Below are 13,642 nucleotides of genomic sequence, written 5' to 3' on the forward strand. Positions count from 1 at the left end.
TAGGTGAGTCTGGCGATTTGGATCGCCCGATTTCGCGTGTCGCAAGCCCCGTCTGCTCCCAGGATGGACATTCCCAGGAAAACAACCATGGCGCCCTGCCTACGGAGCTGCCCAAGGTATCCTTTGAGGAGTTGGCCGTTAGTTATCGTCAGAATCAACATAATCAGAGTCGTCGGAAGTCATTGGAGCACCGTCTCCATGCCCTCAAGGTTTCAATGGGGATTTCGGCGCGCTTCGTCCGCGTCAGCTCAATCGTCCAACGAGGCTTGGTCGACCGCCTCAAACACGATGACAAGCCCACTTTTGTTGCTCTCTATCATACCCTGGTAGACCTCCAGGAATCGTGCGATTCCGCTTTCCGGCGCAACTTCCACCGGCAGGATCCGTTGGAAGAATGGTCGCCCATCCGCGAGTCCTCCGTGGACCGTTCCCCGGACTTTTTCCTTCAGTTGAGTCCCCAATCTAGGTCCGATCTTTTGGAAATTCTACATCTGGCCCGTACCGATCCTCAATTTATCTTGGAGAGGATAAGAGCCTTGACTCCTAGCCAACTGACGGCCTTGGTATCATCTGCGGGCGCTTCGGGCGATCCCAGTGAGATGTCATTCCCACCACCTGCATCCCGTTCCCGGACCCATGCTTCCTTTTCAAAGCGCTCCTCTGCCTCTTCCCTTAAAGATCGCGCCTTGACTTTTGAACGCACGGATGCCCTGTCTACTCTGCTGTTCAACGTTTATGCGTCCCCATTGGATTCAGATGCCCCGGAAGCACAACTCCGCTTGGATGTTTGGTCGTCTGTCTTGGCAAAACTTGTAGCCGATGGCGGCATCAAGTACGATCCCCTTCTCGGCCACATTCTAGGTGCCTGGGCCACAAACAGTGAATGGAAAGCGAAGCCCAAATTTGAGCTCTATCTCATGGATATCCTGCAAACCGGCGCATTTCTCCTGGAACATGTAGAAACCCCCCCTGGCATGAGTTTTGGTACAGAGCCTCCCGACCCCTTGAAGACCGATGTGGCCGAGGAGTTCTTCGCTTCTGCAGTAGATGCATTGTTCCAGCTTCTGGATGACCCAGATGGAGGGCTTCCGCATGCGGTGATGCAATTAAGCAGTGCTGTTCTACAGAAACTCGAGCGTCAGGACGGTCGTGAACGGTTCCTTGAGTTCTTGTTCGTCCAGTGGTTCTTTGCAAAGTTCCTCTATAGCGCACTGACCTACCCTGAGGTATGAGAAGGCTCGCCCAGATGTTTTCAAAGTTCCTATTCTAACACCATGTCCAGGCCCACGGTCTCTTGCTTGACTTCCATATCAGAAAAGATGCTAGAGAGAAACTCCTCGGACAGGTCGGACTCCGTGCCTACTCGCAAGTCTTTGCTGTCCTTCATTCCATGTCCGTTGTCCCTGCATCCGGCCACTACATGAAGCCTTATAAACGAGCCATCGCTAATCCAAACATGCAGGAACCACTATTCTATGGCTCGTCCCACGGTGAGAAGGCACGTGGAGAGCATGCTTTGCCGGTTCGACCACGTCGACCCACGCAGGAACGTCAGCGGAACCCAGCCCTCTTCCCGCGCAACAGCTCTCAACAGGCGGGAGTCACCTGCTGCATTCCTGATGCTCTCCGCTGCTGATACTCTTGCCCTGCTGAATGCTCTTTTCCCGAGGACAAGCGCTTCTACATGCAATTCCCCACTCTCATCTTCCGGGATGCCTTCGTCCCCTGCTGGTTCTTTGGCTGCTCGGTCAGATCGCTCTATAGCGTCTATTATTGAGCCGGGATTTTTCCGGCCTCCTTCTGATAACATGTCCATTCACGCCCTCCAGGACCAGAGACTATTTGCCTCTGACATGGCCTTCCTGTCGTTACCAGAGAATTGCATGAGCCGCAATGCTGACAGGATCCGCTTTGAGCTGTCAGACCTGAGCGAGCCCGATGGTCGGACAACTCTGGAACCACCTGCAGCTGAAGAATGGACCATCTTTTCCATGACCCGAAATGGAAGATGCTTAACCTGGGGTCTATTCCCCGATGATGGCCCATCCAGTTTTCCGGGAAACGCCTCTGTGGATGACGTTCAGTCCACCACCTTGGGAATGGAAGACAATTCTGAAGCTCTCCAAACGGCCATTGTGAAATTGATTCAGGATAACCCTGCCGATGATGCTGCCGAGTATGGTTTTATAGATCTTCATGGCGCATCCCAAGACGCTCATGTATCCCTAAAGCAAAAGTTCGATAGGGCCATGGAACATTGCCACCATGACTCTGATTTCATCGGTGCCCACTACTGGTGGAATGCCGGCCGACAGCTTGTCCGCAGCGTTGCAAACTCCCCATCTCGACGCCTGGACGACTCGTGGATTCTCGAGCCCATGCACGCATCGTGTGTCCGCTCACTCGCTACCTCACGGGCGGTTATCGAACGATGTGAAACGGATCTTGTGGCCCTCAACAGGCATGTGCAACGGGTGCAAAAATCCGTAAAGGAGATGATGGCCACTGTGGCCAAGCTCCGAGACAAGATGTGGTACATGACTGACGTAAAGCACTCGATGAGGTACGAAGATGCCAAACACGTCGCACTAGCATTGAAGACTATGATCTACTCTGCTCGCCTCTACAGACAAGCACCAAGCGATGGCCGGTCTCGCAGCAGCATGAGACCGTTCGGAAATTCTCTTCTCCAAAAACCAGAGTTGCAAGTCATGAATATCATGAAGGCACCGAGCAGTCAAGGCGGTCCCAACAAGCTGTCAGATGAGCAGGTGGACCTGATCCGCAAATGGCTGTCTCACAACAACATCGACAATTTCTGCAAAGGTGAGGAGCGAATTCACCGGTTCTGCTACGAGGTGAAGACAAGTATCAATCGGCTGGTTGGCGAGACCATGGCCGAAACCCCGGTGCTGTGGTCCAGCGAATTGTATCACAAAGAGCGAGTCATGTACGAAGGCTCCAGTAACCGAAGCTTCCTAAGCCTCTCCTCGAGCATGCGGCCTTTCAATATGTCTAGTGAAGACACGCCACATGCCTCACCAGTGCAGGGGAATACTACTCGCCCATCAGACACTTCAAGGTTCACGCAGGACCTACCTCCGCTGAACTCCAAGTCCTCTTTCCAGAGTCTGATGTCCGATAAGTGGAAAATTCCTCGGGAACCCTCGATCACAGACGCCTCTTCAATCGGCGGGTCCCCGGGGAGGGCTGCCTCAACTACTACCGGCGATTCGTACAGCACTTTCTGGTCAACGCCACATCAGCCCGCACATTATGCACCAAGTGCTTCCAGCCTATATTCCCGGCCCCCCTCTATGTTCAGCGATAACGGTATTCAGCCGTCACGTCGCAATGATCGCAAAACGCACAGCAAAGGAGCTTTCTTGGACGGCCTGAAACAGACCCTGACAAGCTTGCTCCTAAGTGACTTAGGCTCCCCAGTGTGGAGCTGTGGAAGTGAGACGGACGCTTGGTTCGGAAACGCGCTGGAGCAGAAGAGAATCCGGACCCAGATGAAGAAACGCGCGCGCATCCAACAGTTCTATACCGAGTGTGATGAGCGAATCGTTCATCATACCCTCCATCGCACACCGTCGGACCGTCGGCGAAGCAGATCCCTGGAGTCTGCAGATCGATCCACACTCGGCGATGCCGAGACACCGTCTGCATCTGCTACTGACAATTCTATGCAGTCAGACGAAACGCAGCGCTTCTCGTACGGGTCTGTTTTTCGGCGCCTAATAGAAGTCTTCTCGCGACACGGGAACCCATTTGTCAAGCTAAAGGCATTGCGGGATCTGCGGGCGCTTGTTGTTGCATCTTTGAACTCCGATAGCGACGGTACAAGCCCATTCAGTGCAATTGAGCAGCCCTCATACCCGCGAGGTCGTACTCCCGGGTTCCAGAACAAGAGAAGCGCCCGTCATAGCTTTTCCGAGTCTGATGCAAAGCGGGCTCATGCGCAGGATTCCTCTCATACACCGACGACTCCTGCGGCCGAGTCTGTCATTTTCGACTCCCGACCCTCCGACTATTGTGCACCCACCGACAATCAGATAGTGGATGCACTACGCAGCCTCCTCCTCGAAGTGAAGCCGAAGACGCTATTCCGTGACTTGCAGTTCATCTCAGCCTTTGTTCCTTCGGAGACGTTGAACAAGACTGACAGCGGGACTGCATTTCTACAGTTTGGCTTGGCGGCTCTGAGCCTCAAGGACGAGATCTGCAATAGCATGGTCGAAATCGCCGATAATATTGTATCTCAAGAATTCAGCCGGCGCCATCCGCCCGGCTACGACCATACACCCCGGCCCGGGCACGCCCTCGAGGATGCTGCGGGCATGTGGATAATCACTGCCAAAGAAGGCAATCCAGTTGCCCAGCGGGAACTGGCCATTCTCTACCTCACCCACCCTGAACTCCTCCCGCGGGTGACCCTACCACTCACTCTGTTGCGAGACACATTCAAAGCTGAAATGATGTATCGCCGCGACAAGGATTCCAAGTCCGATCCGCAGAGCATGTGCCTGGCACTGCACTGGATGCAGCTGTCGGCCAGTGGTGGGGACGAACTTGCACGCAATCGACTTCGGGAGCGGGAGGAGTTCGAGTCTCTTGCATAAATCTCCTTTTCTTTTACAGTTCTACTCATACTCGGTCCTTTCCTTACTTTCAATTCGTTTCTTTCTTTCATTGCTTGCGAGCATGTGCTTGTGATCATCTTTAGGACTTATATCTTTCTCTTCTTTTTCTTTTTCTCTTTTTTCCTTCTCACATCTTTCTATGACTTTGATACCAATCACGACCTGCCGATTTCTGGCATCCGACGCGGGTCTACTTACGCAACTAATTTTGGTGCAGACGCGCAGATCTATTGATATCCTGTTTGACAGATCTGGATGGACGGTGTTCACCCCGGTTTCCCCTTGGCTGTTGTATTTTGCTATGCTACTCTTCTGCGGGATATCCTTCGTCTTTCACGGAGCCGGGCAGGGTCATGAGATTCCCCTATACACTTATACCTCTTTTTTGTGCTTGGGGCGGCATTCTGCTATTCGATCACTTGTTTGTCTACCATTCTGTTGCTTTGCTTTCTATCTTGCTGGTGAGTCGACGCATCTTTACAAGGGGGACGAAGGGAATCGGGCTCTTGGAGTTCTATTGCATACTGGGCAAGGATGGGAGTGTAGAAACGCTTTGTAGTTTGTTAGCATCTCAGACCGCAGCTGGATGGACGCAGGGAAACCCGGTCCACCAGAGGGGTCAGAATACAAGCAGCTTTATGCAACGTTGATGGGGTCAGGTAGTCAGGTAGCAACCACAACCACGTAGTGGGTCGGGAGTCGACAGTCGATCTTTCGACAGGTTTGAGAGTTTGAGAGTTGGAGATGGGACAGTAGGGGAAACAGTAGGAAACAGTCCAGTCCCTCGGATTGCTTGCGACGTCATCGGCGGGCAGCCCCACGTGCCAGGTCACTGACTGTCTGTTTGCATTTACTTCTTACTGCTTCTTCTCCTTCTGTCACTTCTGTCTCAACCCAACTGGACTATTTTCTGGTCGCCTTACTCTCTGACCCCTTTTTTTTGTACTTCCTTCTTTTCCCCTTTCTTACCCCTGCTTGTTCTGGCTAAGCAAAGAAAGAAAAAAAAAAGAAAGTGAACCGAGCCACCAAGTAATCATCAGATCCAGCTGGACCGCGCGAACGTGATTCATCATCCGCAACCGTGCCACCGCCCTCATTTGTCGGGCTCATCGTCAGAGGCTGAGGAATCCCACCCCCGCCTCATCCAGGCCTCCTTCCTGTGTGTCTCGTCGCCAGCTCAGCCTCAGATGCTGCCTTTCCTTTCGGGCACTTGCAGCTGACTGTCATTGAATTTTCCCTTTCCCCCTGCTCATTGAATTTCTTTCGGGTCGCATTTATTGCGCATCTGATCCGCCTTCTTATCTTGTTATCCCTTCCCTTTCCGCTTTTCCCCTCTTCTTTTTTCTCATACTTTATTTTCCTTCTGCGGCGGCCGCTGCTGTTTACTTTACAAACCTCCTACCTTATTTCCCCCCATCTATACATCTCGACTACACGACTACACGACTCAGTTTCGGTGCGCTTGGCGATCATGTCTCACCATATGGAGGATGCACACAAGCGACCCAAGGGTAAACAAACCTCTTGCGATCATCCGCATCCTACGCCTGGTTGCTAATCGGACAGCAGGTATTCTGAAGAACTCCAGCTCTCAGGTGCCCCAGGTCGCGCAGCATGCTCACGCTACTTTGACGATCCCTTCAACCTCGGCCGACCCTACGGACACCAAGGAACTTACGCTTCAGAACACCCTCCAGAATGCCGGTCGACGTCGGTCGTCATCCAACACTCGCCCCGGGTCTTCGTCGCGACGACAGTCTCTTGCCAGCATCCACGGTCATCACGACGACTCGTCGCCCCGCCTGAAGTGGGACGAGGCCAACCTGTATTTGACGGAGCAGGAGAAGACGGCCAAGATGAAGATCGATGAGCCCAAGACCCCCTATGCGCCGCGCTATGACCCCGCCGAGGATGAGGACGAGCTGGCGGGCGAGGAAAGTCTGATTGATGCGCAGGATATAGTGGTGGACGAACTGGACAAGACGAAGAAGGCGCCCAAGAAGACGGTCGCAGAGGACGATATTCCGGAGTTGGAGCTGGGAGAGGCCGAGGAGTATGGTGGTGATGCGCATATGGGAGATGCCGATCGGATCGTGCGCGAACGAAGCTTGAGCAATGACTCACATCGGGGCGGGAAGCACGTTGTGGTCGGGGCTGGCGAGCTGAACGGCGAAACCGAGTCTGGTGGAGATACGTTGATGACGGCGGGCGAAGCCGAGGAAAAGCATCGCCAGTTCGAGCAGCATCGGAAGAAGCACTATGAGATGCGGAACATCAAGGATCTCCTTGCGTAAGTTGCTCCCCTATTCCCAGGATGGCTGTGGGATTTCTCATGGAGGTATGGTATACTGACGGGCTTTGTTTTCCAGCCACCCTGAGGATCTCGAGGACGAAATGGACGAAGACGAAGATGAGGGGGACAGCTCAAGTGCCGCGGTGCCGCCCCCGATGCCTAGGATCCCGGAGCGATTTCTAAATGGAGGAAAGTGAGGGAGCGAAAGGAATGGACGGACGGGACTAAGTTATCACTCTACTCGAGAAGGATTAGGACGAGAAGAGGTGATAGGAAAATAGGATGGAGGGAGGGACTAGTTGATTCTTGCTGCATAAACGGACTCTGTATATTCCCCAGCGTTGTTTAGTCATGATGGGACGGACTTGTATGAATCTATGGGAAGTACTTTGCTTTTTTTCTTTTTTTTTTTTTTTTTCTTCTTCTCTAGTTGTTCACTCTTCCTGCTAGCTGATGTGGATTGTGTCGGCTCTTTTTTTTCTCTCATAGCGAATGATGGGTTGCTTGATCGATTGATAGACGAGAGAGATAAAAATGAAATGTACGGGGAGGGGAGAGAGTTATGGATTATTGACACGTCTTGTTTAAAAACTAGATACGATGAAGTAAATGAGCTAGCTGTCAGGGAAATAACCCACCCGAAGCAGGGAGAGTTCTAGACTGTTTGTCTGACCACAGCAGGCCAGGGGGGACTCGTCACCCTCGGGGTTATATGAGTCGCGTCAAAAAATAGAATCATCCAATACTCTGGGAAGTACTCCGTAAACCGAATCAAACCAACATAGAAGATAAAAAAAAAAAAAAGAAAAAGAAAAAAAAAAAAAAAAAATAGGGAACCAATGCCATTAGAGAAGGTGATAAGTAGTCACCTTGAGTCCGCGGCCAGACTACTCTGAGTAATAGTGAGTTAGAGCACGCGCCTCTCCGCTAAGCCCGAGGCTGTCAAATCATCCGACCACCTGAGACAAGAAGAATAATTATAGTATCAGAATCCAAGAGTCGGCATCTCAACCAACCCTCGAGTCGGTGCCTTGCATGTCATCTGGAGGAAGTGAGTGGATGTGATCAGTCACCGCATGCTGTAACCTGTCAGGGGCATTCTGGGATTTTTCTTGGTGAGTCTGTCTGTCGGTCTCTCTCTCTCCTGAAACATCCTTGCAGGCCCACTCCAAGATTCAGGAGGATGGGATGGATCATTTTCGGTTTCCTAGTCGAGTTGCTATTCTGAGTAACTTGGTTAGTTAGTTATTCTACTGTACTACGGAGTACTAGCTATGTACTCTGTGTGTGTGTGTGCCTTCCTTCACTTCCACTCAATGGATCAGATGTTGAATCAAGTATAAGGTTTGTGCTGGGTTCTACTATTATCTAGTAGTGAAGAGTCATGGTATATGACTTTTCAACCATGGGATGGATCCATATTTTAAGTTGTTTGTTTGGTCTACTCTGGATCTGGTCTGAAACCTTCCAGATGACAGAGAAATCGATAGATAAATAAAACAAATCAGTTAGTTGTCTTGTCTGATCGCCGTTGAAACCTCCTAATTGAAATTAACGGCCGCTGCAGCAATTAATTAATTAATCCACTGCTATCTCTGATTGGATTGCGCGCGTTTTCTGTGCTTTCTTAGTTTCGTCTTTGCCTGCTTGTCGCTTCGCTTCGTTTCTTTCGCGCTTTCTGTCTTTTCTGGTCTCTCGTGTTTTCTTCTCTTCTCCTCTTCCTCTTTTCTCTTCCTCTCTCTCTCTCTCTCTCTCTCTCTCTCTCTCTTTTTCTCCCCTGCTGTTCATTTCCACGGCTGTTATTGGAAAGCCATCCCGCTCGCGTCCGATCGCATCACGCAATTCCATACATTCATTTTAATTCTTATTTCCCCTCTCTCTATCTTTCACTAATCTACTGCTACCAAATAATACATCCCACTACATCCATCATGGCCGATCAGCCCGAAAAGACCGCCGCCGCTCCTGCTGCCCCCGAGGCGCAACCCCCCACCACCGCCACTACTACTACCGAGCCTGCGGTTTCGGAGTCTCAGACTCAACCTGAACCTCAGCCAGAAGCCGAACAAAAAGTCGAGCAGGCGACGACAGGAGAAGAAGCATCTCCTGCCCCCGCTGCCACGGAACCTCCCGTGACGGAACCCACTCCCGCTCCCGCCCAGGAGGCCCCCGAGGATAAGAAGGAGGAAGCACCCAAGGAAGAGACCAAGGAGACCAAGGCTGAGGAATCCAAGGAGGAGCAGAAGGCCGAAGAGCCCGCGGCTGAGCCCAAGGCCGAAGCAGCAAAGGAGGAGGAACAAAAGCCCGCTCAGCCCGAGTATCTGGCCAAGAACCCGGCCCTGAGCCAGTTCTTCGATCGTCTGTCTGCCATTCTCTCCTCCACTGGCCACAATGAGATGTGGGGTGTCACCCTCAAGGACTCCTCGGATGTCCCCACCGTCAACATTCTCATCAAGTTCCTGCGCGCCAACGAGGGTAATGTCAAGCTGGCCGAGGAGCAGCTGACTAAGGCCCTGCAATGGCGCAAGGAGATGAACCCCCTCGCCCTGACCGAGGGCCGCTACAGTGCTGAGCGCTATGGTGGTCTGGGCTATGTCACCAAGTATCCCGAGGCGAATGGCAAGGAGACCATTGTTACTTGGAACGTCTACGGTAATGTCAAGTCTATTGATCAGACCTTTGGCGATGTAGATGGGTAAGTGCTGCTGTTGCTGCTATTTCGGAATTGTGAAGAGGGTTAAATCTAACTGTCGCCTAGGTTCATCAAGTGGCGTGTCGCGCTCATGGAGCTCGCTGTCAAGGACTTGAAGTTGAGTGAGGCGACGACCGTGATCGACTACGACGGTGAGGACCCGTACCAGATGCTCCAGGTCCATGACTACCAGAACGTCAGCTTCCTCCGGCTGAACCCCACCATCAAGGCGGCCAGCAAGAAGACCATCGAGGTGTTCTCCATGGCCTACCCCGAGCTGCTGCGGGAGAAGTTCTTCGTCAACGTGCCTGCCATCATGGGCTGGATGTTCGCCGCCATGAAGGTCTTCCTCAGCAAGAACACCACCCGCAAGTTCCACCCCATCTCCAACGGTGCCAACCTGGCCCGCGAGTTCCCTTCCCTGAAGGACAAGTTCCCCAAGACCTATGGTGGTAACGGCGCGACCCTGGAGGAGGATGCGTTCACGGTCAACCTCGAGAAGGCCGAGCCTGCCCCGGAGGCTCCCAAGGAGGAGCCTAAGGAGGAGTCCAAGCAGGAGCAGGCCGAGGCTCCCAAGGAAGAAGCCAAGGCAGAGCAGGCTGAGGCTCCCAAGGAAGAGGTAAAGGAGGAGGCCAAGGAGGAAGCCAAGACAGAGCAGCCGGCGGCCGAGGAGCCGGCCAAGGCAGAGGCTGCAGTGACGACCCAGGAGGCGCCCGCCGCAGCGGAAGCCAAATAAAAAGCTAGCAAGAGGCGTAATTCACACCTGGTCGGAATGAGGCCAGGATCACATAATTTACGGTAATGGATGGGACAGGTTGGATTGATACCCGGGGGAATCGGTAGAATGATTCCGTGTCGTTTTGCGTACTTGATACCTCTCGATAGTGTGTGCTTTATATGTTCTGGGATTGATGATAGAGTGCAGAAACACTAGATAGTAATATTTAATGTAACAGGTCATATAGCCGCTGATTTAACGTTACGATCTTTCTCTCGCGTCGACCGTTATTCCATGCGTTCCTGCATGCAGCAGTAAACTATAACACTGGATTTCCTGCTCTCTTTATGCTGATCTCCAGCCAGGCACCCCTGATGACTCAGCAGCCAGTGTCCCTCAGTTTCCTGCACCAACAAAAACACCAACTGCACAGCTGCTGCACGAACAACAGGCAGCAAATAAAATCCGGGCAAGGGAGATTAGTGTGTTGTTCTTCCTTTCTCTCCTCTCGAGTGTGGTTGTATCCTATAAGCTATCCCTCCCACTATCCCTCTCTCCACTAATCTCAACCCTGCCATTCCACCCTTTCAATTCCCCCCCCCCCCCCCCCCCCCAATACCATAAGTGTACAACAACCCCCCATCACAATGTCGGGATCTCACATCGGCCCGTGGAGAACTCCCGCCCAAGGCCATCTCACCCCCGACGCCAACGGCGATCTCAAAACTGACTATACGCGCTGGCGCCTCCGCGACGACCGCGGCCGCCAAACCTGGCACTACCTGGAATCCGACGCAGAGAACGAGCAATGGCCTCAATCCATCGCAGATAAGTACTTCTTGGGTCTCCCCACGGGACTTCCCGAGCTCCCCAAACCCCAGACGCCTCTGCAATGCGCCGAGAACGGGCTGGAGTTCTTCTCCAAGTTGCAGCTGGAGCCGGGAAATTGGGCGTGCGAGTATGGCGGGCCCATGTTCTTGCTGCCTGTCTTGATTATCACGTACTATGTTACTAAGACGCCTATTCCGCCGGAGTATGCCACCGAGATTAAGCGGTATTTGTTTGCTAGGCAGCATCCTGAGGATGGCGGCTGGGGGTTGCATATTGAAGCTCACAGTTCTGTGTTTGGTACTTGTATGAATTATGTTACGTTGAGGTTAATCGGTGTGAGCGAGGATGATCCTAGGATGATCAAGGCCAGGGGGTTGTTGCATCAATTTGGAGGTGCCATCTATGGGCCCCATTGGGCGAAATTCTCGCTGGCTGTCTTGGGTGTGATGGATTGGGAGTGTGTGAATCCGGTGCCGCCGGAGATTTGGTACGTTTGTTTCTATCATGTCTAGTGGGTGATTTGTGGATGGGATACTGATTCGACCAGGCTACTTCCTGACTGGGTGCCGTTTGCGCCCTGGCGCTGGTGGATTCATATTCGCCAGGTCTTTCTGCCCATGTCGTATCTGTGGTCTAAGAGGTTCTCGCATCCCTTGGACCCTCTCACCAAGCAGCTGCGGCAGGAGCTGTATACCCAGCCGTATGACTCGATTGACTTTGCGGCGCATCGCAACTCAATTCACAAGGCAGACAATTACTACCCCAAGACTTGGCTGCTGAATACCTTGAACTCTCTGCTCGTCAACATCTGGAACCCCTACCTTCGTGTCCCTGCCATTGTGCGTCGCGCGGAGGAGTGGACGTGGGAGTTGGTCCGCATGGAGGACGAGAATACCGACTACGCTGGCCTGGGGCCTGTGAGCAACCCGTTCAACATGATTGTGTGCTACGAACATGACGGTCCGGACAGCTACTCGGTCCGTCGCCATCGCGAACGGCTGCACGACTACATGTGGATGAAGGACGAGGGCATGCTGATGAACGGCACCAACGGCGTCCAGGTATGGGATACGGCCTTTATCACGCAGAGTATCGTGGTGGCCGGGTTCGGCGATGACCCGAAATGGCGGCCCATGCTCACCAAGGCACTGGAGTTCCTGGAAGACCATCAGCTGCGCGAGAACGTGCCGGACCAGGAGAAGTGCTACCGCCAGCACCGCAAGGGCGCATGGCCATTCAGCAACAAGACGCAGGGATACACGGTCAGCGACTGCACCGCCGAGGGACTGCGCTCGACCATCCAGCTGCAGGAGATGCACAACTTCCCGAAACTGATCTCGGAGGAGCGATTGAAGGACAGCGTCGACTGCCTGCTCCTGATGCAGAACCCCACTGGTGGGTTCACCGAGTACGAAACCACGCGGGCATCCGAGAAAGTCGAGTGGCTCAACGCAGCCGAGGTGTTCGGCGGGATCATGATCGGATACGACTATCCCGAGTGCACGACCGCGTCCGTCACCGCGCTCTCCCTCTTCAGCAAATACTATCCGAATTACCGGGCTGCAGAGATCAAGTCCGCCAAGGAAAAGGCCGTTCAGTACATCAAGCGGGTGCAGCGCGCCGATGGCAGCTGGTACGGGTCCTGGGGCATCTGCTTCACGTACGCGGCGATGTTTGCCCTGGAGAGTCTGGCCAGCATCGGAGAGACGTACGAAACGAGCGCGGACTCCCGACGCGGATGCGAGTTCCTCATCTCGAAGCAAAAGGAGGACGGCGGCTGGGGCGAGTCGTACCTCAGCAGCGAGAAGCACGTCTATGTGCAGCACGAGAAGTCGCAGGTCGTGCAGACGGCATGGGCCAGTCTGGCATTGATGGAGGCCGGGTATCCGCATAAGGAGCCGCTGCGGAAAGCAATGCAGCTGCTGATGTCGCGGCAGCAGGCCAATGGAGAGTGGTTGCAGGAGTCGATTGAGGGAGTGTTTAACCAATCTTGGTGAGTATCATGATCGATTGATTGAGAGTTCTCCACTAACGAGTGACAGCATGATTTCGTATCCCAACTATAAGCTGTACTGGCCGATCCGGGCCTTGGGATTGTATGCGCGCAAGTTTGGCAATGAGGAGTTGGTCTGATCTTCTATGGATTGTTCTTCTATGAGTACATGTATTACTACTATACTACTATAACCTTCTACTAATTGATAATATGATTCATGTATACTATCTTCTTTATCGTTGATCTGGAGAGTATAGATGTGTAGCCAATCACGTGGATGCTCCGCTCCCCGCATCTCTCCAAAGAAGATCATCGAACTTGTTTCCATTCCATTCACCTCTCCACTTGTATTCCTCTTTCTCTTTCACGTTATTTCCTTTTCTCTTCGGAGATTCCCTTACAAACAACAAGACTCATTTTTCACATCTCGTACTCAGACCCATACTTAAACCCTATCTACCCACCC

General features: G+C 52.9%; 5 protein-coding genes across 5 annotated transcripts; all 5 read left to right on the forward strand.

The window, feature by feature from the left end:
- Positions 1–5: 5 nt before the first annotated feature.
- An09g06450 (uncharacterized protein) lies at positions 6–4,625 on the forward strand (the record flags this gene model as incomplete). Its single annotated transcript, XM_001393923.3, has 3 exons — positions 6–1,226; positions 1,283–1,392; positions 1,463–4,625. Coding segments are annotated over 3 exons (4,494 nt in total), but the record flags the coding sequence as incomplete, so codon positions are not given.
- Positions 4,626–6,117: 1,492 nt separating this feature from the next.
- Positions 6,118–7,136, forward strand: An09g06460 (uncharacterized protein; the record flags this gene model as incomplete). The annotated part of the gene is made up of 3 exons (XM_001393924.3): positions 6,118–6,157; positions 6,216–6,936; positions 7,016–7,136. The coding sequence occupies 3 exons, from the start codon at positions 6,118–6,120 to the stop codon at positions 7,134–7,136; spliced, it is 882 nt and encodes a 293-aa protein (XP_001393961.1).
- Positions 7,137–7,778: 642 nt separating this feature from the next.
- Positions 7,779–8,366, forward strand: An09g06470 (uncharacterized protein; the record flags this gene model as incomplete). The annotated part of the gene is made up of 7 exons (XM_059749897.1): positions 7,779–7,793; positions 7,923–7,990; positions 8,033–8,054; positions 8,101–8,175; positions 8,212–8,224; positions 8,265–8,283; positions 8,315–8,366. 7 exons carry the CDS (start codon positions 7,779–7,781, stop codon positions 8,364–8,366), a joined length of 264 nt encoding a protein of 87 aa, XP_059601470.1.
- Positions 8,367–8,870: 504 nt separating this feature from the next.
- Positions 8,871–10,367, forward strand: An09g06480 (uncharacterized protein; the record flags this gene model as incomplete). Its single annotated transcript, XM_001393926.3, has 2 exons — positions 8,871–9,634; positions 9,698–10,367. The coding sequence occupies 2 exons, from the start codon at positions 8,871–8,873 to the stop codon at positions 10,365–10,367; spliced, it is 1,434 nt and encodes a 477-aa protein (XP_001393963.1).
- Positions 10,368–10,996: 629 nt separating this feature from the next.
- On the forward strand, positions 10,997–13,313 carry An09g06490 (uncharacterized protein; the record flags this gene model as incomplete). The annotated part of the gene is made up of 3 exons (XM_001393927.1): positions 10,997–11,667; positions 11,728–13,173; positions 13,223–13,313. The coding sequence occupies 3 exons, from the start codon at positions 10,997–10,999 to the stop codon at positions 13,311–13,313; spliced, it is 2,208 nt and encodes a 735-aa protein (XP_001393964.1).
- Positions 13,314–13,642: the final 329 nt, after the last annotated feature.

Source organism: Aspergillus niger (assembly GCF_000002855.4).
Source record: "Aspergillus niger supercontig An09".
In the NCBI taxonomy this organism is placed as follows: domain Eukaryota; kingdom Fungi; phylum Ascomycota; class Eurotiomycetes; order Eurotiales; family Aspergillaceae; genus Aspergillus; species Aspergillus niger.